We start from the raw sequence: 25067 nt of genomic DNA on the forward strand, positions 1-25067 counted from the left end.
TTGTACAAACAATTAAAAACCAAATCTTGTCCTGGGGCCCTTATATTTATAGTATAAGGTAAAAAGCAATAGACAAGGCGAGCACAAGATGCACATTCCTAACATAGCAATATCTTTTATATAGATATTGAATTGAATAACCCATAAAGTGAGGTTTTAAAATTAATTTAAAGAAATAATCAACATAATGTGAGAATAATACTGCAGCGCTAACTTAGTGTATTTTGTAGAGTGTAGAAGTAAAATATTTATTTAATTGTACTCTTAATCTTAGAAAATGTGACTTTTGCCAATATTCAAAGCAGCCTTGTGTAGGCTTGAAGAGCTTGTGCTCTGGAACTGTCATGGATGTAAAAATTCAGAAGGGTAGTAGGCCTTCTTCAGTCATCACTTTTTTTCATTCGACCCACTCCTTACCGAGGATCTCTGGTACAATAACAGATGGTTCCTCCTGTGTTCCATATTCCCCTATGTGAAGTCATCGAACATATGACATCACATCTAGTTGTTTGGGAATAACTGATGTCACAAATAGAAAATGAAGGTTACACCTAAGGAATAAACTCTAGAAGATGTCGTACTCTTTTCAGGTATGGGTGTGATAATTGAAAATGAAGTGCTCAAATCAAAGAAAGTAATCGCGTCATGTTTTTTTTTTCATTGTGCATTTCATCCTAAAAGCTCTGAAAGTACTAAATGAATCACGAATTATGCCACTGATGCTCAGTCTTTTTTTGGTATGTAATGTGGGAGATAATTTTAACAACTTGTTTGAGGAATTCAGTCCCAATAGCTCAGCTTAGTTATGAAGAATAAAGGAACTTTTAAATTTGTGTATAGTAGAAATGGATGATTTGTACTACATTTTGCACTCCCTAGTGATCTCCGTATGGTTCTGAACTCTTGATTTTTAGGAAGAGACCCATTGCTATCTCCTCTTAAAAGTCCAAAGCATAAATTTAGCCCATGTAATGTGACCTTGATGATCCCTCTAACCTACAGTACATGACAGGGGGATGGGAAAGCAAGCGTGGGATAAACATGCAGGCAGTTCAGGAGGAATTCGAAACTGCTGACAAAGAAGCATGCCCTGCTCTAACTTGAAAGCTTTCAGGGTCAGCTGGATACCATGGTACACATGGACTGTGTGAGAGATTTACCACAGAATTTCTGAAAATAGCAGCCCAGAAAACTGTTTTGTGCTAGAGATGGCCAACTGAATTAAAGCTTATAAGAGAGGCAGTCTGTAATCTGCTGCAGTTTAATTAAAAGAAAATTTTAGTTAAGAAATTGTAACATGGAAAGGGAAGGGTATGTTACTCTGACCTGCTTTTCAAATGTGCTGGGGAAAAAGCTGATAACTTGGAGAGTTATTTTCAGTTGTTTAATTAGTATTATTTGACTCCTTGACACAGGCTAGGTACAGACATTCAAAAAGCCTGAGGTGGAATCGATCTAAGCTTATGTGGTGTTCTGGAAGTGATGTAGTTTAGGTTGGTAGTGAACAGAACACACATTTGCCCTTTGGCTGGGAGGGCAGACAAATCTTAGACCGGTTTTGTTATTTTTAAACCAGTCTGTCTGTCCAACTTCTGTTCTGTTATGTGTATAGACTAGTTTCCAGTTATTTTATACCGGTAAAGCTATAATGTCTGTACCTGGCCAAAAGTGTTTTGTGCAGACAGCTCTGCTGTTCACAACTGCTTGGTAGCGAGTTGTGATGGGGGTGGGGAAAGCTATTTTCTCTTAATAGAATAGGGGTAGGGAACAAATAGCTGTTTTAAAGCAGTATTTTTAGTATTAAATATTGCCTTATGAGAATTTAGTTGTTTAATGTAGGAATTACTATATACATCAGATCAGTGATCCATTTTTCCCCAACAGTAGTAGTATCAAGCGATTCAGACTTAGTTATGGGAAAAACTTCCAGTAGGGAAACTTTCTCTGTAATACTCAATGAGTGATTGATAATACAAATAGGATTGATTAAAAATGTCAAGGACTTGGGCTGCATTTTTGTTCTCAGTTTGTACAGCTTTTAACCTGAGTCCCTGCCCCCAAGAACTTCCAGTCTTAAGTAATGCCTTGAAACATGGGTTATAACCCTTCTGTCTTTTTATATGTATTGCAGTTACAAATATCTGATTGTATTGTTTTGACTTTCGTGATATTTTGTAGCAGTGAGTTCTGCAGGGTAAATTTGCTTTGTTTATATTTTGAAGCACTTTGTTACCATATTTCAATGTCATTGGACCTCCTGCTCTTATAAATAGAAATATCTATTTTTAATTTCTGTGTTCCCTTTAGTATTTCATACAAGTCTGTTGTCCTCTTTGCTATGCTAAATAGCTTTGATCTTTTTATTCTCTTTTTTATGTGGTTGTTTCCTCTCATCTTTGCCCATGGTTTAGATCTCTTCCATTCCTGGTATATTTATTTTGAGATTGGGTAAGCTGAACTTTTGACTGCTTCTGGTCTTTGAAGAGTAGCTTTATTTCAATTGCTTCCATAGGATGCTAAATTTTTCTTTGAGTGGTTATGGTTAATTTAGATCCCATAAATTTGTATTATTAGTTTAGACTGTTTCTTCTGTTCTCCGTTAGGCTTTATGTTGTGCTGCTTACAATCAAATCTTGTCTCCCAATTTGTTTCCCATAGGCCTAACTTTCTCAAGGCATTTTGAAGCTCTTTTCAGTATGCTCTGGTCTCTGCTAATGTAAATCATTTTTCACTATATGCATTTTCTTGATCTTACTTTTTTACTCAAACTTCTCTGAATCTACAGCTAAGGGATTGTATATCTTAATACGGGCACCAACCACTTAGTGCTTTTAATTGGTTCCTGAAAAATGGAGTGTTAAGTGGAATAGTGTCAACTGAAACTGAAAGCTTTTGACTAACCAAGATGGCAACCATGAGCATTATAACGAAACTAGCTGAGCACTAAGTGGAATCAGGTATCCATGTAAAACGAGCATTATAGCAAAATAGTGCTAAGCAAAACAGCGTTAAGTGGGGATTGCCTATATATATCCTTGCAGTACCTCCATGTTAACCTTTTTATCATAATGAAAACCAATAGTTTATTCCTATTGGTTTTTTCTTGTTTAACCGCTTCCTAAACCCATGACAATACTATTATCTTACAGGTGATGAACACAGTTCCTTCAATATAATCTTATGAGAGACTTTTGATGACAGTGTTTCTGAAAGTATACAGTCTTTTATCTGCTTTTTTCTCAACTTGTAAAGAAATCTGTAATTCACCAGTCCTTGGGTGTAACAGCTGAATTACTTCATTTTCAAGTTGTTCTAAAACTCTGGGATATATACCATTCTTCTAGGTGTATTACCACTTACCAAATTTCATATAGCATCTTTTTTTCTGAGAGTCCATTTGATAAGCGTATAGCTTCTATTGCCTAATGAGAGAGACTGAGATAGATAGCTTCCTAATGCCTTTTTTGGTGAATATTGATGTATAAAGCAGTGGTGCCCAACCTCCTGTGGAGCCATGTCATCCCCTCAGGTTCAGACATTTGATGATGGGGGCCAGTGCCACTACTCCCCTGCTGCCAAATTTTCAAGCCCTGTGGATCAGATGGCATAGTCCTGCATTTCAGACAGGGGCAATAGGCATGATCTGGTGTGGGGCCTGATGTGGTGCTTGGAGTTGGGCCTGGAGCAAGGGCCATCTCTGTATGTTGGCTCAGGCTTATGGACCAGATCTGACCCCCACCACTTATTTGCCCATGGGGCTACCAAGTTGGGCACCACTACGTAAATAAATATCTTTGTTCGTTTTCTATTTCTGTCAGACCAGAGCAGCTACCAATTTTCAAAGGGTTTCTGCTTTTGAAATATCATCATTTTGTATTTCTTTCTGTAACTTTAGCTCTTGGCTTTTCAAAATCCCTCTATGGTTCTATTTTGCAGCATTTTTTTTTAAACCTAATATAGATTGTGCCCGTGTATAAGGTTGAGTTTCTGTTTTCTGAAGGATATATGTATATAGGTCTATATCAACATCTATTATAGATATAGATATGGCTTGAAAAATCTGAAGGACTTTTCCTACCTAAAAGTGTTTACCCCTTTATCATGGCTAAATCCCAGGTGTTTTTAATCAATACATTTGCCTATTAATAAATGTGTACAGGAGAAATTTCTCTATGTAATGTATGTATATATCTGTATAAAACACAAATTTAGAAAAGAAATCCCTGCAGTAATTTTTTGATGTAAATCTTGGGTCATAAGTATACAAATAAAATGGGATGTGTAACTACCTTGAATTGCTATAACAAAAGACAGTTGGGTAGCTATTTTGCTAAAAATGGATCAATTATGTTCATCTCCATATGCCTACAATATTTTTTGTTTATGATTTGGGATCTTAAAGAGCTCTTAAGTACTTGGCATTTTAATATGCAATAAAAAACGGTTTTAAGAATAAAAAAAAATCCTTGTTGCATAGTCAAGGAGATCTTAAAACTACTGTTGTGTTGTACTGGATGCCTAATGGATTCTTCTAAAACAGTGGTGCTCAACCTTTGGGCCATAAGACCATTTCATGGGTCTCCCTATGGGTCCAAAAATTTGGTGGTAAGGGAGCAGTGAAAGTGTTAATTGCAGCTCCCCTTGTGCTAAATTTCTGGACTTTTGAGAAACTTCATGGGCCAGGTGATGCAACCCTGCATGCTAGATCATGTCAGCATATAGTGGAGTCAGCATCCAGGGTCACTCTGTGGCCAGATTTAGTGCATAGGATCGGGCTGGTGCATAGGTCAGGCCATGTGGTCTCTCGCGAGCCCACTAGATTTTACCTACACATCAAATCCATCCCATGGACTAACCCACTGGGTCAGAAGGTTGATCATCACGCTTTTAAAGTGATTGCTTAAAGGTTGCTGTTAAAGGCTGTACTTGGGGTTCCTTGTGTTTTTATTCAGTCTTATTTGTTAGGTTTATTAGTTTGGTGACTTATTTTTATTTAGCATATGCTATACATGAGACCTGTCCAAATGGTTAAATTACTGTCTTTAGGACTTGTTAGTGTGGCTTTAGAATGCCAGAATGAACTCTACCACTTCTCACCCCTTTGTCCTCTTGCCCACTGCCTAATTTGGGTTCTTCAGTTACTGTTGATGACTTATCGGAAAGAGGGGAAAAGAAGAATTGATTAGCAGCAACACCCCCAAGTTCTGGAGCCTTGCCAGTGCAGCAGCTCTGACATATGGTTAGAGGTGGGTCATCTGTCCCACAGGAGCAAATCAGTTGGATGCCCCTACTATACATTATTCCAATAAAATGAAAAAATAAGTGCCCAATTCATTGCTGATTTGTGGTAATTTCTGAAAGGTTTATGCAGGTATTTACTTTCTATTCATTCAATTATCTGAAAACATATTGAAATTCATGGATGTATGTGTGTGTTTTATTTTAAGCTTCACAATGAAGATGATCCTTCGGAGTCCTCGACTGTTGAGCAACCATCTACTTCCACAGAGACTGCACAAACTTCTCAAACAGCAGCTTCGTCTGAAGCAGATACTTCTCCTCCACCTTATTCTAGTATAGCTGTAGAAGCAGCTGCAACCTCAGGTATTTTTTCTCTGCTATAAACAGCTTACATCATTTTTAGGTGCCTTTAGGGAAGTGTATATATGCTGTACAGGTACATGCCCCCTACAGAGAAACTTTTGAGAAGTTTCCCAGCACCACAATAGAATTATTGGCAAAAACCAGAGAAGAGGGAGAGTGAAACTTGCCCCAGCATAGGTCGGGATATTTGTCTGACTTGGGGGAGACTCAAGTTCAAGCTCCCACCTTTCCTGATTTAGATCAGGAACTTAAAAACTTGGGTGTTCCATTACCAGGGGGCTGTAGAGCCAGTCTCTCTCTGCTCTGGTTAGTATTTAATTATATATGAATGAAGACAGTCTCCCATTCAGGTCTGTTATGGCCCTGATCCAAATAGAAGACTATTACGCATTGATGTCTTCCTGTACAGAATATTTGTACAATAGGCTCTTTTACTGGGAACTTCTATCACCCCAGAACTCTGTTCCAGGCTAACTGAAGATGGAGAGGAAAGTCAGGTGCTGGACTACACAGACTAAAACTTACATATTCTACCACATAAGTCTATTGGTTCTAAAAAGAAAATTGGCCATATTGAAAGAAATGTTGGAAGAATCTGTTTCGCATAGTTCAACTGAACCTTGTAACAGGATTCCACAGTTGATGAAACCTTATGATCTACATAGCCCTCTATTTAGTTGTTAATGTCCAGAACTTGAAACTTTTCTTTGGGTGCTTTTTTGTATTCCTGATCCTCTTTCAGCTCAAAATGTATATGCAAGTGGAACATTTGCTGTGATGTGTTGACTGAATGTAAATCTTTGTTCTAAAAGTTTTTACCATTTTTCAGTATCCAGGTCAAGCTGTATTGCCTTGAGCTGAAGCTGATAGTAACTTGAAATTGTGACTTGTTCTTGTTTGTAATAAAAAAAGAGTAACACCTCAAACCTTTTCATGATGTCTGCAGACACCGGTAGTTCACGTTTTTATAGCACAAAGATTGAAATTAATGACTCCACAATTTAAATGTCACCAGTCCTGTTTGTGAACGATCCTTTTAAGATTGCTGTAGTACTTGGCCCTTGTCAATATATTTCCAGGATAACCAAACCATGACACTCATTGCTTCTACTTTTATTTCTTTCTCTTTAGCAGAAACACAAAATGAATTTTACCCTGTACCACCTCCATATAGTGTAGCTACCTCTCTTCCTACTTACGATGAAGCAGAGAAAGCTAAAGCTGCAGCAATGGCAGCTGCAGCAGCCGAAGCAGCCCAAAGAGTAAGTGAAATATTTGTTTAAATATCTTCTGGGAAATCTATAATTAAGGTTGATTTAATAGTGTACAGTACTTTAAGATGGTCTCAAATAATTTAGGTGCACATTTTAACTGTTTTTAATTATTTTTGTAATCTCAGTCTCCTAAGTATCTTTTAGAATGAATTAATTTCAATTAGATATGTGGAAAGTACAATAGAAAAGTACCATTTTTTTTTTTTTTAAGTAAAGCTCTGTTTTCTAAACAGCATCAAATGCCACATTTTCTGCTTGGTTTGGCAATATTTCCAGTCCTCTGCCTCTTTTTAGCTAGAGAATCGTAAATTATCTATTCCATTTCCTACACTTAGGCTGATCTTTGAATGGTTACATCCTAAGTGCAGAAACTAAAGTGTGTGTGTGTGTGTGTGTGTGGGGGGGGGGGGGGGGGGGGGGGGGTTGTAGAAGGGAGAGGGAAAGGTGACAACAGAAATAGAGGTTGCAAAATGACATGTTTTGGATTTTTAGAAGGTATAAAGGTTAATGTCTCAATTTTTTGTTCTGTTGAACTTCAACTAAGTTAGGCACTTCATCTATCTAAATTAGCGTTTAAACATCTTTCCCTTTGAGTGCGAGTCTAATTGTCCAGTGTTTTGTCTTATTTTTGACACAGTGAATATATACTATTACTTTCTGATATCGACTGCTCAGAAACAGTCTCTTTTACTTGGCAATTGGAACCTGAAATGGCAATATCACTGATTTCTGCTTCAAGCACCAATAGTGTGATTTTGTTTTTTCTCCTAGGTCCTGGGAGGTAGGATTACTGCTGTTTTATATTGTGGGAGATATTAGTTGGCATGTAGTCTGTATAATAATAACTCAATTCTTTTGCTATGAATCACTGATGAGACCCTGGTTGTATGCAGGTGCTCATAAGCTACATTTAGAATCCTGACCATCTGATTGTACTCACTCATCATGCAAACTAGCTAGTTTTCAATGTGAGATTTATTGATTAATTTCTCCTGCACTCCTGTGCCCATTGTCAGTTATGGGAACAAAATTATACACAAGTGTTGAGGCCCTGACAGATTTTCTAGGGCTTGATGGTTTTACACTTATGAAGGTACATCTGAAGAATTGTTGTACAAATTCAGAATATTTCAGATGTTACTAATAGACTCTAAGGGGTTTATTATTATTATTATAATGATTATATTATTGTAGGTGGAACTAGTAACACTAAAAAACCTAGCTTGTACATGCTCAGTAGTGATTTCTTACTTTTTTTAAGAGGCTAAAAATCTCTGAAAATTCCATTCCTGTTTCGTGAGCTTGAACTTCACAGCTCTTAAAGCTGATTAGACTGCATATGCACCATACACAAAGAACAGGAGAGAGTATACTGTGTCCCATCTGAATTTTCCTTATGATGACTACTGTCAGATATTTTGGGTGGTAGTTGGGACTGAGCACTGGAATGGAAAACAAAAATCAGTTTCTTTTGTGCTCTTGGGATGGAAAAAGGATGTCTGATGTCTCGCGTGCCATCATAAACATTTTTATGGTGGCACAAATGCTGTGCAAATAGACATTGATACCCTTTGTTGCACCACATGAAAGGAAAATCAATGGTGCAACAAAAGGTGATGATAGACTCTGCCACTTTATTGCAGTAGACATCTATTACCTCTGTGGTGGAAGTATACAGGCACCCTGAGCTTGAGGTCAAGTCCCTGGAGCATCTGCCCACATATCCTGCTTACAGAGAGGCACCCTGAAGAATCTTGGGGTATTTGTAGTTCAGTGGGGAAGTTTGGGTTCCCTGCTAAGCCAGATCTGGGGCATGGGTCTGACTAAGTAGAGAGAGCACGGCTTTCAGGGAGGAGGTCTGGCTGGGAAGGGAAAAGCAAGGCTTTTCCTTTCTTAGTCAGACCCATCCCCCAGTGATTACCAGGGACAGGTTTGGCTGAGCAGGGAAAGTGGAGAAACCACATCATCCCTTGTCTCGCATCATGAAGTGTGGGAGAAGGAGCAACTTACATTTTGCCCAGTGAAGCGGATCATAGTGCTGCAATACCTCGTGGCATTGTTTGATCTGTTTCATTTGGTGGTATCTATTTCTAGCCTTGATGCTTTTCTTCCCACTTCTGGCATCTGATCAGCATGAAGCAGAAAGCTGTTTGATTTAAATGGAGATGGGGGAATCAGATCAGTGGGGAAAGGAAAAAACAAATCGAGACAAGGAGTCTGATAATGCATCTTGTGGGATTGTGGGGATGGAGGCAAACTGGAACAGTTTGGACAAAGAGTGCTAGCTCTCTGTCCCAGGCAATGAAGGTTAGGATTGAGAGGCTGAGATCTGGGGACAGGGGAGAAAAGGAGTGAGGGAGTGTTATTTGGGGATTTGGAAAAGAAGACCAATAGACAAGGCTGGGTCTGGGATGAGAAGCCTGTGGAGCTGATGTTAGGAGCGAGGCAAAGAGAATGCAACCAGGGCAAGCAACTTAGGGGCAGTGAGAGAGAAGTGGGACATGTTAACACATGATGAGGCACAAAATAAGTTTGGAAGAAAATAATCAGAAGCTTGTACCTGCTTGAGGACAATCCCCTTCAGAGTCTTGAACAGTTAGAAGACTCTTGTCTCATCATTCCTCAGGTGTCAGCAAAGGATCTGAAATTCATTGGGACCATGCTACCCTTAAGTGCTTGTACATGTAGTAGATGACAGCCTACTACTACTATCATTTACTTCATCTCAGGTGTTTGTACAGTGTATCTAAATGTTCCAGTTCTTCTGATGATCCATGTGGGGGTCAAAAACAGATAATGTTCTAATTTTGTTTCAGTTTTCTTCCTTAAAAATGTACATTATTTTCAGACAGCAGTATCCAGGTTGCATGGTCAAGCACTCAAAAGTTAGTAAGCTCCCAAAAATTTAGTTGGCAGTGCAATATTAATTCAACCCCCTTTATATTTTATTTGCACCATCACATAGCATATTTTCCATAGGACCCCTGCTTCATCCAGACCACAGGATGGATATGTTCTAGGAATGAGTTAGGGTTATGTAGTAAGAGATGTCTGTACACCCCTGCTCTTTTGCTTACTTGGAGGTCTGTAGCAGATAAGCCTGGGGATTGCATTGCACAAAGAAAAAGAAGGGTCTCATGCTTGAAATAGTTGTATTTTGCTGTGGAGAATGGAATCCTGCCTTTGCCTTTCCCAAAGACTTAGGATGTAAGGTTAAGCAAATTGATTAAACTAAACTTTTTCACAGATAGCTCTTAATTCCTCTCTACTTTCTGGATGCCCAGTATGAGACCCTGAGTGCTCCTAAAATCAGTGGGAGTTGTACTGAACATGGCATATAAAGTTTTCAGAGTATTTGGCATCTCAAATGGAAATGGAAAGGAAATTTATCTCCCTCAGTTTTACATCTGTAAAATCTGATGAAATAGGCTGTGTCCTGCAAAAGCTTGCCTCTGTGAACCAGTTAGTTTCTAAGGCACCACCCTACCTTGCCTTTCATCTGTAAAATGGGAATAATTCCACCCACTTCCTGCATAGAAGTGGTAAGAACAAAAATGCATTACTGTTTTTGAAACATTCATACTAAATTTACTTGTGGGCATTTCTATGGTGATCATAACAGTTGTCTTCACAGCAGTACTTGAATAATAGAATCAGAAAAATAGGGTAGGAAGGGACCATAGGAGACCTACTCCAACCCCCTGCTCAAAGCAGGACCATCCCCAACTAGATCACCCTATCCAAAGCTTTGTCTCTCCTGCTCTTAAAAACCTCTAAGCATGGAGATTCCACAACCTGTCTAGGTAACCTGCTCCAGTGCTTTACTACCCTCCTAGAGGGAGGTTTTTTCCTAATAATTTGTGCCGTGAACAAGGGATAGAGCCATGCATTGAACAATGAGAAGGCAATATATTGCTCCTTATGTAGTGAGCCCCACTCATCCAGTATACTGAATGACACAGAGGATTTATGCAAAATAAGTGGGTAATCAGCAATTCAAGATGGCATTATAATTCACATGTGCATAGGGGAGAATTAAGCTTGTGTGAGTAAACTGAATTCCTTTCCTAACTTCTGAGTGCTTGACTTATCAACAATAAAACAATTCTTTTAGTACAGGCTTTGTATGTAATAGTATACTGAATAATTTATTTTCTTTTCATCCCTCTGCCCCCCAGCCCCTTCTCACCAGCGTCTCTGGCTGTATCAGTATACCTGAAAGATTTTCACTGCACTTAGTCTTTAGTAGAAGTAGTATTATATATCCTATTTTTCAATATGCATTTTCCATTTCAAATTCTTAATTAAGTGACTTTTTAAAGCGTTACGTGGAAACAATATTTAAGATCATTTAAATTACTTGTGTTTGTGTAATACAAGGCTTTTGCATAACAGTCGTCTTTAGTTCTTTGTCTTATGTTTTTCTATTTTACATGCTTAGCACGGCCAATTTAGGGAGTCTAGGAGTCTGTTTGATGAAATATTCCTCAGTCCACCAGAGGTATGGTACAGTTCTATCTAGTTTTAGATCTTTTTTGTGAACTTTCCTGCTGCCAAGTAATCACTTAAGATGATTCCCAATGTCCTTTGTGGAATTATCTTTGTATCATTAAAATCTCAGAGTTGTTGTAAAAGGTATGCTATTTGATCATTTATTTGTAATGTTTATATCTTTAATTCTTTTTTCAGGAAATTATAATTTCTGTCAAAAAATAATCTGCAAGCTACCTGAATTGCATAGATCCATAGTACATATTTATCAGTGACTGCTTTCCCAGGCTGAGTACTCGCATTCAAATAATCTGGGAGACTTCTCCCAGGTTTGTTCTCCTGGTAGAAAAACTTAGCCAGAGCTATAACTACAGGCATTCAAGTGCTGAAGGCACTGAAAAGCAGAGACCTTGCAGTGCTGACACTGTGTACACATTGCAGCAATGCTCTGCAGTCACCCTTAGTCTGTCTAGTGACAGATGGCAGCAGTGTATAGGGCAGCCCTGATTGGCTGACCCAGACTGCGCATTATCGGCTTGTGTTTCCCTGCAGCACAATGTGAGGACTGTGAAGGGGGCCTGCTCTGCTTGCTGCTGGAGTAGCAGTGTCCAGTGAGTGACATACTGTCTCTGTGGTGGTGGAGGGTTGGGGGGTGTGGAAAGATGCTGGAGGAATATTTTCTCTTCTGAGAGAAGCCATATCATGTACAGACATTTGCTCTCCTAGGGTGATTTTAACCCTGGTTGTTCCCAGGTTATTTTTCTCCTGGAGTGGCCATTTGTACTCTGGGAGAAAAAGCCAGGAATCTGTACACTCATGGTTTCTCCTGCGAGACCACTGACTTTTCCAGGAGAAACTGAATGTTTGTACGATGCTTTAATGAAACACCTTGTTTTCCAGGTAGGTTCTTCATGTCTAGTTTTGGTTTGGAGAAACTTCTAAACTCCTGAAATACGGTGTTTGGAGCAGAGCTAATGACACAACCTTAATTATAGCAGTAGTCACAACTGCCATTGTAATTAAAGCTTTGTTTATAATTTGGTGCCTTGCTGTTTACAAAATAAACTGTTGTTTTTTGTGATATGTACCTAGGCTGTTAATGCATTTTGTTGTTAAATATTTTCTGAACATAGAACCAAAAGTAGTTTTATACTTAAAAATAGATTACAAGGTCTGCAGTGACTACAACCTATGTTGTAGGTGATTTTTTTTCTTACAACATTAGCCATAGTGTGAAGTATGCAGGAAAAGGGGCAAAGTCAGTTAGGTTTTTCGTTTAGAGAGAGAACTTGTGAAGGAAAGACATGTCTTTATTTTTTTAATCTAATGCTATGCAACGTTATAAACTGTAGCTATTTTCACTTAAAAGAATCATCCCTAGAAAAACAGTACTAAACTATCTATTTCTGTTAAAAGGTAGCTGTATTCAGTTCTGGACTTTGTTTTTCCAGGGTTTTATGGAACTCCTAAGAAATCCAGAATGCCCTTTGCCTGTTCCTCCTTCCCTAGCAAAACAAAACTCATTACTGTAAGGGGTGGAGGTATTTTATTTTGAGGAAGAGAAATTTTTAAAACAAAACCAAGATAGTGGTCTGTAACAATGATTTTGAACTGTAGTGAGGACGTGTTCGGTGGACTGATGGATCTCTACTATCTCTAAGTTTTTATGATTATAAAACCAAATGCTACTAAGTATGTCTTGCAGTCTGATTCTGGAAAATTTAGATTGCACATGATTAAAGGTTAGTTTTAAAGAGCTCCATTTAATTATTTTTAAGATTATCAGAATTCAGTATGCAAATATTGTAACACTAAATTGGTTTGATACAGCACTTTTCCTTAAGAAGATATCCCAGAGTATTTTGCAAAATAATATATTATAATTAATGGAACAAAGTAAAATTAATTGGAACAATGTCTGTCTGCAGATATCTGCTTTATATTCATATTTTGCCTTTCTAACAACTGTGGGAATCACTCATGGAAAGATAGGAAACATGTTGGACTGTTACTGAATCTCAGCAGAATTTTGCCTTTTTAAAGTTTGCAAATTAAAAACATTAGCAAATACGTTTTACAGTATAAAAGTGTTTTAATGTGGGTTGCTTATGTAGTTCAGTTGTTACCCGATAACTAGATAATGAAAGAAGTATGTGGTTCTTATCACCTTTTAAAAAACAGCAAAGCAATATTAACCATCAATTAAAAACGAGAAAAATTTATAATACACTTCCTCAAAGTAAACTTTGGCATATTTTAATTTCTGAAATGTTATGTAATCTTTCTTCAAAAACACCATTAATTTGTTTTCAAACAACAACAGAAGTTGTACTAAACTTTCTTAGTATTTAGGGGCGCTTATACATGTGCAGCAAGGCTGCTCTGACGCAGTCATAGCACACTTCTGTAATTGAGTCTGTTGCAGTGTGGTAATAACTGCGTTTCGGCCTACTCCAGCATCTCGTGTATTATCGTCCTTGCGTTGAAAAATGGTGTTGGGGGTGCTTTAACTAAAGCTTATTTGATGAGCTTTAATGTGACCTGCCATCATTTTTCAGCGTGGGGATGCTGACGCACAAGACCCTGCGGGCGCTTTAATTAACCCTCCCCCCCTTCCACTTCCCCCAGAGAACACGTTTAAATGCCCTAGGAGTCTAATGTTGCAGAACAACAGCTAAATTTTCCAATTAAGGTACATTTAACAATTGTAGGGTAGTTATGCCCTGCGCAAAGGTATCGGAGTTCTTTAAGTGCCTATTTTTTCCCAGACAAGGTTTTTTGGGTGAATCTGCTATCTTTTATTAGACCAACTTAAATAGTTACTTTGCAGTTGTCTCTTTGCCTAGCATCATTTTCAAAGCAGTCATTTCTCTGTGACCAGCGTTTCTTTTTCCCATGACTGAAAAATGGTAGAGAGAAACTTGGTGCCTGTGCTAATTCATTAGGCAAGTCTTTTTTTTTTTTTTTTTTTTTTTTTAATACATTTGGCTCAGGTTTTTTACCCTTTTGAAAATGTTTTAAGATCTTTCATAGTAGTACAGTTCACTCAGGAAAATAGAAAAGTATTGGATTCCTTTACGTTAACTTTACAATAGAAACAGTAAATGGCTCAGTTTCATATCAAGAATTATTTAATACACTTTTTACTATAGATCTTGTCTCTACTTCAAACTTACTTGCTGGGAATGGCACATTTAGATATATGCTGCTTAGTTTGTATGCTGCCTACTGAACCAGAAGCAGTGCAACTGTGTTAGGTGAGCATTACTGGGACTCACCATGTCCATTTCCTCATAAATGTAGCTTAACTAAAACTATTATGGCTAAATAGCAGCCACTTTTGAAAAAAGGTGTGTGTTTATATATTCCAAATTTTGCAGTCATTTTTACCATCAGGAAGACTTGCGGTGTTTTTCTAGCCACCACATAATCCCGTTTGTTTGTTTGTACTCTTTTGATATTAATCTGACCAAATGTATACAGACTTTCTTATTCTCTAAACAGCAATACACATTGTACTGGCAGAGAGAAAAGTATTAGCATGTGAGAGTTGTTTGTTTAGCAGTTGAGTCTGAGTCTGTAATAGGATCAAGTGACAGTGAAAAGGTCAGTGTTTGGATCACCAAAGTAACATGAGGAATTCTAAAATATGTAGGCATACCTTGCATGTAAACACAGTGTGATATTTACTTATCTTTTGCTCATTTACAGCCTTGCATTTTTGCCACTGTGACTTCATGTATTTTTTCCCTAATTTTATCATGACGCATACAGTTCTTTATGCAAATGAGCTATGTTGAATGTATCCAGTCCTGTCAATATCTTTGATATTGACGAGGCATCAAAACGTTAAAAATAGGATTTTTTTTTTTAAAGTCCTACATCTAAGTATATCGGGGATTTTTTTATAATTTTGTCATGACTGGGGAATTTTGGATTATTATTTTGAAGGTGTTTCATCATTAACATTGCTCAAGTTAAAGAAATTGGATGTCTGTCTGGAGAGCAAGATTATAGTTTTAATTATTTGCGCCCTCTGGTGACATTGTTAACAAAGCAATTATTTTGCTCCAATTCCATCTTTTCAGAAGCATGCTAGAGATTGTGGAAGTGCCAGCCAAAATCATTTTTGTTGTAGGGTCTTATTTTCTATCAAGTGCCAATTTTTCAAAAGGTATAGAGCCAGGAAAGACTAAATGCAGAGTAATTTATTAAAGGATGTGTCTCATTTAAGACATTTTGAATTCACAACTGTGTAAACAAGCAACAGCCTACATTGGTGTGTACTGAAGCTCGTTCAATGTTTTATTCTAAGTTCTCAAGATATAGCATTTCAGCCTCCAAATCTTTTTTTTTTTTTTTTTTAACTTGTAAACTTGCAGTATGTTACTTTGTCAGCATACAGTGACCTAATATAAGTTGTGCCCCTTCCTCCAACCACTGATGGCTATAATTAGGAAATTATTTTAAAAGGTTAATTAAAATGCAATATTAAATCTCAGTTGCATAAAATGTAAAATACATTGTCTCCTAAATTTGTGTTGATCATATGCAACCTGTCCACATAAAGAATTACTATTTTTGCTTGAATCTAAGACTTCCAAAATATTCTAGATGTGATCTTCACCTGTATTTAACCATGTTTAAAATGTAAGTGCATTAAGATTATTTAAAAATAGGACTTCAGCTGTCTTTTGTAGGTGGCTAAACTTTCCTTATATATTTCTTTCATTGCCATTGTATTCAAGTGAGATTTAAACACTAAGTGTTGCTCGAAATAGGCAAACACTGAATTTACAACTGCTACAGAAATGTTCCAGCCCAGTGCTATTAACTAAAATGCTGCCCTTCCTTTTGGCCTTGGTCATGTACCTAATGTGTTTAAAAATAACAGCAATAACCATCAGTCTACATACATTGGGTATCCCTATCTTGAAAACAAAGGTTGAGCTGAAATGATGCTAGCAACTAAGGACATTGCTTAGAAAAAGTTTCTGCTCTAGACATTCCTGTGTACTAATGTAAGTTGTGATTGTGATGGGCAGTTATAAAAAACAGAGTTTTATTTTAAAATTACTGCAAGGAGAAAGCTTACAAATGTCAATGAATTCTGTGATTTTTGAAAGGTTGATAATATTTTTAACTTGAATAAAAATATAAGAGATTTTTTTCTAATATAGTAAATATTTTAATAGTTTCTTCAATGTTTATTTCGTAGTAAGTTAATGATATTAAGTGGGTTGGACTAGATTCTTTCCAGCCCTATTTCTTTATGATGTTCAGCTGAGAGCAGAGAATTATTTTGTAAGATGAGGTTGAACTGCACAGATAATGAAACAGTGGGTGTTACATGTAAAAGTTTATTTAATTGAACAAATACATTGTAAATACTTGTGCTGATCAGGTGACTAGCCACATATATGGAACTAAACTTGTCCATTTTAACTCCATTGAAGATAAATTCATCCCTAGTTTAACTACTTTGTTCCCTTTGTTTTTTCTAACTGTAGTTCTTCATGCATGAAATAATGATCTGTAGCTCAATTCAGATTAAATGCATCATTGTAAATGTATGTTACAGTTGCATTTGCAGAAGTGTGAATTAAAAATATTACTGGACTTCATTGTAGTAAGCAGCAAGAAACTTTAATAAGTGTCTAGGTTGTTTTTATCTCTTATACATCCATACCTTGTTTTCTATATAGACCTCTCAAAAATGTCTTTCTACCATGATTCAAATACAGAATTAACCATTTTAAACTATAGGCTGTGCATTTATTCTAAGATAAACTCTTTTCACTAAAATTTCAACAACCTATACACCTAGGAAGAAGAGTATCCACCACGGGATGACTTCAGTGATGCAGATCAGCTTAGAGTGGGAAATGATGGCATCTTCATGTTGGCATTTTTCAGTAAGTTATTTTCACATTCCATACCTTTTGAGGTGCTGAGGTAAATATAAAAGTTGAAGATGCAGAAGATAAAAGTATAAAGTAAATGGCATGGACATACAATAACAATTTTTTTTTTTAATTCGTATACAGATGTAAAACAGTACCTATTGCTCACAAAAAGCAAGTATGTTGCTTTTTTTCCCCCTGTAGTCACATCAGAGAATGGTGTTAAAACTAACTTACACCTGTCACATGTAGCAGGACTGAACAAATCCTTAAGGAGTTAAGGCAAACTAGTACTATATTATGGAGTATGCATCAAAGTTTTAGCAGAACTGTAAACACTTCAATTAATTAAAAAAGGCTAGATTGCAGAAAGTTGATAAATTAGGAGAAAAATATATTGTGATACATGCATTCTCTCCCAAACAGTGCTCTTGGCAGCCTATTGCACTAAATAGCTGTAGGTGGATTTGTTCAGACCTATTTTAATTTTTTCAGGTCAAACTAACCTTGGATATTTTAAGATAATCAACTCTTACAATTATATCACTTTTGTGGTAATATAAAACACTCTTTTTCCAGACAATCTTTGATTGCTACCAACACCACCTTTAGTATTTATTCACTTACCATGTGTGTGTTGTGCACCTTTTATTTTCTAACATATATATTCTATTGAGATTTATTGTTTTACTATAAATTCTTTCTTGAAAATTGCATCCATTTTCCAATGCTGTTTAAGTTCCTAGAAGTTGCCACCTCTTTCCAAGATAAATCTATATCACAGATGCTGTGTTGAAAACTTGTTGCTTGATGGAGGTGGTACTGAGATTTTTCTTGCAACAGGCTAAAAGGTGTTTATTGCTGATGTCAGTCATCCTTGTATTCCTCAGTTTAGACAGTGATTTTGACTCAGAATCCTAGTAAAAGCATATTTTTGTATATATCAGATTTGCCTGACAAACATGATATCCAGAAATGTTTTGTATCTTTTGCTTATTGTTTAAATGCATTGCCCCAAACTATTAAATTGGGTATAATAAAGGTTGTTTTGTGTGTAAATCATTTTGTAAATGTAGATATAGTCAATGCTTTACACCATTTTGCTCTCTGGTCTCTTCTAGGCCAGGTACAGACATTACACTTTTAGCAGTATAAGTGATTGGAAACTGGTCTATACCCGTAACAGAACAGAAGTTCAGCGCACAGACTGGTTTAAAAATGGTGGAACCCAGTCTACGATTTAACCCCCACAACACAGGGCAAATGCATGTTCTGTTTGCTACTGATGTGAACTATGCCACTTACAGAAAACTGCATAATTTGGTTCAATTCCTCCTCAGGCTTTTTGAACGTTTGTGCCTAGCCCTAGTGACTTGACCCAAATAGACTTTTAAGTTTGCTACAACATTTGAACTAAAAGATTTGGGTGCCTCAGCTCATGTAACACAAACTCATACTTTTTAAATGCCAGCGTTTATTCAACACCAATGTTCATATACATCATTACATATAATGCAGAACCTTTGACTGGGTTATTGACTTTGGGGAACCTCTGTATGTAAAAAGCATGAGTGTCTGCTGTGTGAATTGAAAGGTCTTGTTAGCGTAAAGTCTGCACCAGATATGTATATGTATATAAGTAGATAGTGATGCTGGATTGGATTCAGAAAGCAAAAATGTCACCAAAAACCCCATGCTCAGAAACTTTGTACACAGCTGTGGGTACATAAAATTAAGCACTACTTTTTATATAAATTGGTTCTGTTTTTCTCTTCAACCAAATTAAGGCGTATCTTTTTAAGGAAGCCAATATTTCTCTCCTTTTTTGTTTTTTTTTTAAAGCTTACATTTATGTCATAGGAGAAGATGCTTACCACTCGATTACTCTGCCAGTGTATTTCTGTTCAGTTTTATTAACTTGTTAAAACATGCAAATGCACAACAGGCTTGTTCTCAAAACAAGACAAGGAAAAAGCTTTTAATGAAAATATGTGCCTATTGTGTATGTATGTGTTTGCAGCGACTTTGTACGTCAGTTAGATAATAGCATACATAGGTAGACATTTAAACACCTAACTAGGCATTTGTTTGCATGTAGTTCAAAACCACAGGTACAGCACTGAGAACTTGTTTGCTAGACAGTTGAAGTAATTTGTTAAAGAACTAAATTATTGTGGAGATGGAGATTGGGGTTTTTTTCTTCCAAAACAGACTAGACAAGTTTTAAATGTATAAATGAGGGTAAGGGGGTAAGTCTACAAAATCTTGGAAAGTGCCACCAGCAGTTCAGAGGAAGGAAATTTATTTAAGGCAAAGGTGTCAAACATCTGTCCTGCACAGCCATGTCATCTGGCCTGCAGCATTACTTGAGGGACCAGGAATGCAGGGGTGGGGCAAGCAGGGGGGTGAAGTTATCTGCTAAATCCTAGGGTTTGGAGCCTACTGGGGACACATTTTGGCAGTGGGACAAGCTCAGCTGTATTAACTTCTGTGGCTCCCTCATGCTGCTTGCCCTGCTGTTGGAGGTGGCTCTGTATCTAGCCTGTGTGAAGTCCCGTGGTCTGGATCTGGCCCAGGGAGTCAAATGAGCTTAACACTCTGGATTTTAGGCTCTCTGAGTAGCTATATTAAGAATAAAAGGTATTAAGTTAAATACATACTCTCAAAAGAAGAGGAGGGGGATGGAACTTTATGAGATCCTGGAACAGGGTCCTGAGAATTGGGACAGTTTTGCTTAGGGCATTTAAAGGAGGTAGTACAAAACTTACAGAAAATTTACCCATGTGAAAAATTCTACCTTGGCAGGGACATGGACATAAAGAAATAAGGTTCTTTATTTCATTTTTTTTTTTCTAACTCAGCTTCCAGCATTACATTATTCTAAAGAAACCCAAAGACCCTGAAATCAAGAACTCAGTGTTAAATAGTGAAGGAGGATCTGGTAATTATCTAACATGTTTTAGTCTAGCTGATCATATAATAAAACTATTGTTTTACTGTGAAGCTATTCTTCACAATTAATGATATGTAGCTACCATCTAGTGGTAAATATCTAAATTGCAATTTTAATTGATGTCTTTCAAGCCATCTAGTGGCCATCTCTGTTCTTTACCCCTTGTTTCCTCCTTATTCCTCCCCCGGCGCTCACCCCTCTCAATAGTGCTCAATATTATGAGCACTAGCATATTACAGAGATCTGTCTTTGTCTCTGTCTCATAACAAATGAGACTTGGAAATTAAGTTCACAACTTTACAATACAAATTTCTACCCCATGTTCCAGTGTATAGAGTTATTTTAACAAATGGTTTGTTGGTTGGTGCCACAATTGCGTAGTTAAAGCTAGGTAGTAATTTCTATAGCTTTTAATCCAAGTTCTAGAAATTTTAAAACAGTCATTTTGGACAGCTACTCTTCTTTTCCTGTGCTTGCTAGAGGCCAGATCTAAAAGCTCCTGACACACCTAAGTTTTTTGCTGAAATCAAGTTTTCTTTATCTATTCTTTTCCACAACTAACAGTGAACAAACCATGCCAGAATCCAGGAATGGTACATTGCAGGGCTGTATTTTCAAACCTGTATACATAATAAATTTATTGGGAAAGATTTATCACGTAGAGGTAGAGCTTGTCTGTTTATCTTAAGTATGACTTTTCAGTTATAATCTTGTGTTTAGAGTAGAAATTGTGTTGCTTTAGTGATAAGGTGTGGAGTAAAGGAAAACTCTCAGAACTGGAGCATGTCATAGATAGCTTTTAGTGTTACTCCACCTGTAAACTGGCATGTGATTTCCATTAAATTCTGATCTAAAACGTGGCAGCAGATGTTTTTTTATTAAAGTTGTATGTTATTCTGGTCAGAAAGTACCAGTTATTTAAAAATGTTGCAGAAATCTGGGCCAAATTTTTTAGATCATAGTGGCTAAAATTAGGCTCTTAAGCTAGGGTGATGTGAAGCGCTCCCATTAACTTAGGTGGAATTTGAGTGCTCCTCAAATTCCTTCCATCTGAAAACTGTGCCACTTCTCTTTAGTTGACGAAATGTGAATCAGAATTCCAGGTTGTGGTCACCCTGGGTTCAAAACTTTGGTTGTTCTTGTTGAAAAACAGAATTGCTGATAATAAACAATCTTATTAATTTTACTTTACACATTACTTGTTCTGATACAAAAGGTGAAATTAATAGAAAACATATTCATGTCTCAGTTCTGTGAGAATTTTTTCATGATGCTAGGCTTCTAGAAAGCAACAACGTACCTTGTTTCATGTAATTCTTCAAATCTTGCATTTTTATAGTGACAAAATGTGTATTTATGAGAAAAAAGTATGTTTCACTTCAAGATAACATTGCATTTCCCTCTTGATTATTGATTCATTTAATAACTCATGGCAGTTTGAATTTGCCAAATTTTCCAAAGATGTAATTGTTCACCTTTCAGGATGTACAGGTTGCCAATATCATTTCATAAAATATAGACAAGTTTTTTATGTCAGGTTTTGAGTTTCAGCTGATTTGATCAGAAGCATTTTTTTTTTTTTTAGCTGTAGTGGTAACTGATTGACACTCTTCAGAGGTTGAAATTAATATTCCTTGATCTTGCCTAACCAAAATTCTTCAGGCTTGTCCAGCTGAAAACTGCTTTTATGGCTTCTGAAACACTAAAAAAAAATTGAGATCCTTTTGGAGATGGGTGTATTTTGAGGCCGTCTTTCACCATTGACGGTAACAATATAATGCTTTTTGTTGATGTTGAAAACCACTGTCTCCAGGCAGAATCTGATTTGTCTTACCTGATGATACCCAGGTAGTGAACTGCCATCACTCCACAGCTGCTTCCCAGCTGACAGTTAGTTTATGGACATCAGCTTTCCCCAGCCCCACACCCTACCCCTTAGGCAGACTACCCTTCTTGAAACTGGTACTTTTATTTCAGTAATTTTGGGAAAGAGGGGAGAAGAGGCAGTCTCCTTCTACCACATCATACAGCCTTCCTCTGACGGTCTCAGCATTGACTGAGTTGACTGCTACCATACCTAACCAAAACTAGGGAGGGGCTTCTTTATATTGTAAGGTAACTTGATTTGGTTTTCTTGGAAGGAAAACCATTCTGACATTTTAAATAATCCCTCCTATTCTGGGAGGCACTGTTTTTTGAATACAGAGTAGTGCTGTATTTTCACATGCTCGTTTCTCCCTGAGCAACTCTAAGATTTTCTACAGCAAGGATATTGAGGTTGGAATACTGTTGCATTATGGTGGTAAAATGGGGGGAAAAAAAAGGAATCTAATAAAAAATCATTGTGTCCCTTTCCTCTGCTTTTTCTCTTGATTTGATCCTATGCCATATTTAGCTTGGGCCTGGCAGTAGATTAATCAGTCATTTCTAATATAGATATCTGTTAGTATTGCATTTTGAAAAACAGATATAGAAATGGCAGTCCTAACATTACTCCTTATCTTTTTGAGAATTTTCTTCTTGAATCTTGAGAGATTCATTACTGTTCCATGATTTATTGAATGTTGTCTAAGAAGTGAAAAAAGGTGTCTCTGCTGTTCAGCGGGGAGTAAGTAACAAAATATTGTTTTCATTTCTATTTCAAAGTCCAAAGATTTTGCTGGGTTTTAAGTTTATTGAGTTATTTACTGATAGTCTTTTAAATGATAGATGAATATGTTTTTGTTAAATAGTTGTAGTAAAAAAAAAGAATTAAGATCAAAAGTTACGGTACGCACCTGATTAATATCAGATCCTTAATACCAGAACAGTATAACAGTATGACTAAACAGTGGTATGTGAATTTGCTAAAGGAAAATCTTAAATGTTAGACCTATAGAAAGGCATCTTTAGTTTCACTTCAGCTGGTAAGTGTTGAGTGAAGCAAAGGTGCATTGTGATTTTTATATCCTCTCTGAACACTGCTTCTCTTGATGCTCTTGGTCGAAGGCTTGAGAGCAAATTAGATGGTAATGAAAAATATGCTACAAAAGTACACTGACTACAAACATGTCTAATTTTGTGAGTATGATTTGAACTATTTTCAGCTAAAAATTGATCCACAAGACCAGAATTCTGTACTTAAGTGCAACTTACACCAGGGCTTTGCAAGTCAGGGGTTCTCAAACTTTGTGATACTGCGACCTCTAGTGCTGGATGGCAGTGGTAGGGGACGGGGAGCTTACATGAGGCAGCCTCTGCTGCCGTCCACCACTCCGCATGACACTTCCCCGCGCTGCCATGCGTACTGCCTGGGAAGTTTGTGTCCCCTTTTAAGTTGCTCGAGAACCCCTGTTATAAGTAATAGACTATGAAGTGAACTTTGGATTTCTTTTTCTAATAATTTGATATGGTTTTTCCTCTAAATGATGTGCTAATAGCAGTGAGAATACTCTTAATTTAAGACTAGTCCACCATATAGCATAAATAGCAAACATAAATCTTTAAGGTAATTAATTATATATCTTTAACTCCTTCTCTCTGATAGTCCAGTTTCTTCTGTAACTGATTTTTTTAGCCCTCAGATAATGCTATGCAGTTGCCATGGTAGTGAAAGGGAATGACTTTCCCTAATAATATGCAGGAATGTATGCCTTTAAAAAACAAAACAAAAAACATACAAGCTTGCACATTATGCTGCAGAAATGTCACTTATTATATGCCGCTTCTTCTCCCTTCGTCTCTGGTTCCCCTAGTAGTTCTGCTACCAAAGGCCCCACTCTGCTTCTGTTGGAGCATAGAACAAGGTTCAGCAACCTGTGATAACTTGAATGGTGTTCTGTGGCAGGGGGCTCTCCCTTTGGACACTTGGGGCTTTAGTGGAGGGGAAGCTCTGCCTGCATTGTCCTGCAGTCAGGTGCCTGGGGCTTCAGCAGAGGGAGATCTCTGCCCATGCCACTCCACAGTTATTGTGGGCCTTCAGCCCGAGCAGGATCATTCTGGCCTCCTGCTAGAAAATATTGTTGACCCCTGGTCCAGAGGATGGACATCCGCAACTTCAGAGGGCATTAAGACATAGTTGCATCTTGAAATTAGCTAATGCTACTCTTTAGTATGTGTTTGGAAAATTTGGTGTATAACTCTAATGCTTTCTAATGGTTTTCTTCTTCTGAGTTATAGAAAGGTGTATACAGTTCTCCTTGACAGTGGTTAGAGTACAAGATCAGAAGCCAGCTACATCTTTAATATTTTACCCTTTTTTATTTTACATGGTTTTTGTTTGTAAATGGCAATTATTTTCCTAAATTGTTGCAAAGATATTAACTATGAAATATGAGACTAGAGTGATGTTTTTCACAACCTATGGAAAATGACACGCCTTTAATAACTCTGTAATTAACCAGTGTTTTTCATGTAAGCGTGTTGCTATCTTTATATTTCTTGTTGTTCCAGGAGTATTTACAAGTAATGCAGGAGCCCACAACATATCTTTAGGCTGCTGAAAATACCGCCAGTAGTGGTTGCGGCTTGGGGCCCTGGCCATGGGCACCTTTCCATCACTTAGATTTGGTGGCATCCTGCCCCTTTTTGTGAGGAGATAAAAAGACTTTACTGTGCAAATATTAAAAACCAAATGGTGAAAGTGCTAAGGTGTGCAGCTTTCCCAGAGGCCACACATGAAACACTTGTCAGCAATTTAAAAACACCATGTCACTGGAGAATTAACCCCCCGCATTCCTCATGAGGTTACACATGCAGGACCAGCTGTCCATCTTCCACCTCTACAGAATGCCGCCTCAGTGGTGCGGCAACAGTATGTGGATCAGGCTTTTCTCCTGGCACTAACCTATACAGTCTCCCCCC

General features: G+C 37.3%; 1 protein-coding gene across 2 annotated transcripts in view; it reads left to right on the forward strand.

The window, feature by feature from the left end:
• Positions 1-544: 544 nt before the first annotated feature.
• The window catches only part of NDFIP2 (Nedd4 family interacting protein 2), a 45670-nt gene continuing 21147 nt past the window's right edge, over positions 545-25067 (forward strand). Inside the window, exons 1-4 of one of the 2 annotated variants that reach the window (XM_025209322.1) lie at positions 545-590; positions 5448-5604; positions 6736-6866; positions 17197-17284. In XM_025209322.1, the coding sequence (XP_025065107.1) occupies positions 573-590; positions 5448-5604; positions 6736-6866; positions 17197-17284 (394 nt within the window). In that variant the 5' untranslated portion in view covers positions 545-572. The remainder of the gene's footprint in view (positions 591-5447; positions 5605-6735; positions 6867-17196; positions 17285-25067) is intronic. The other variant, XM_025209323.1, reaches the window with a different exon arrangement.

The sequence above is a fragment of the Alligator sinensis genome, unplaced genomic scaffold (assembly GCF_000455745.1).
Source record: "Alligator sinensis unplaced genomic scaffold, ASM45574v1 scaffold1044_1, whole genome shotgun sequence".
Classification (NCBI taxonomy): domain Eukaryota; kingdom Metazoa; phylum Chordata; order Crocodylia; family Alligatoridae; genus Alligator; species Alligator sinensis.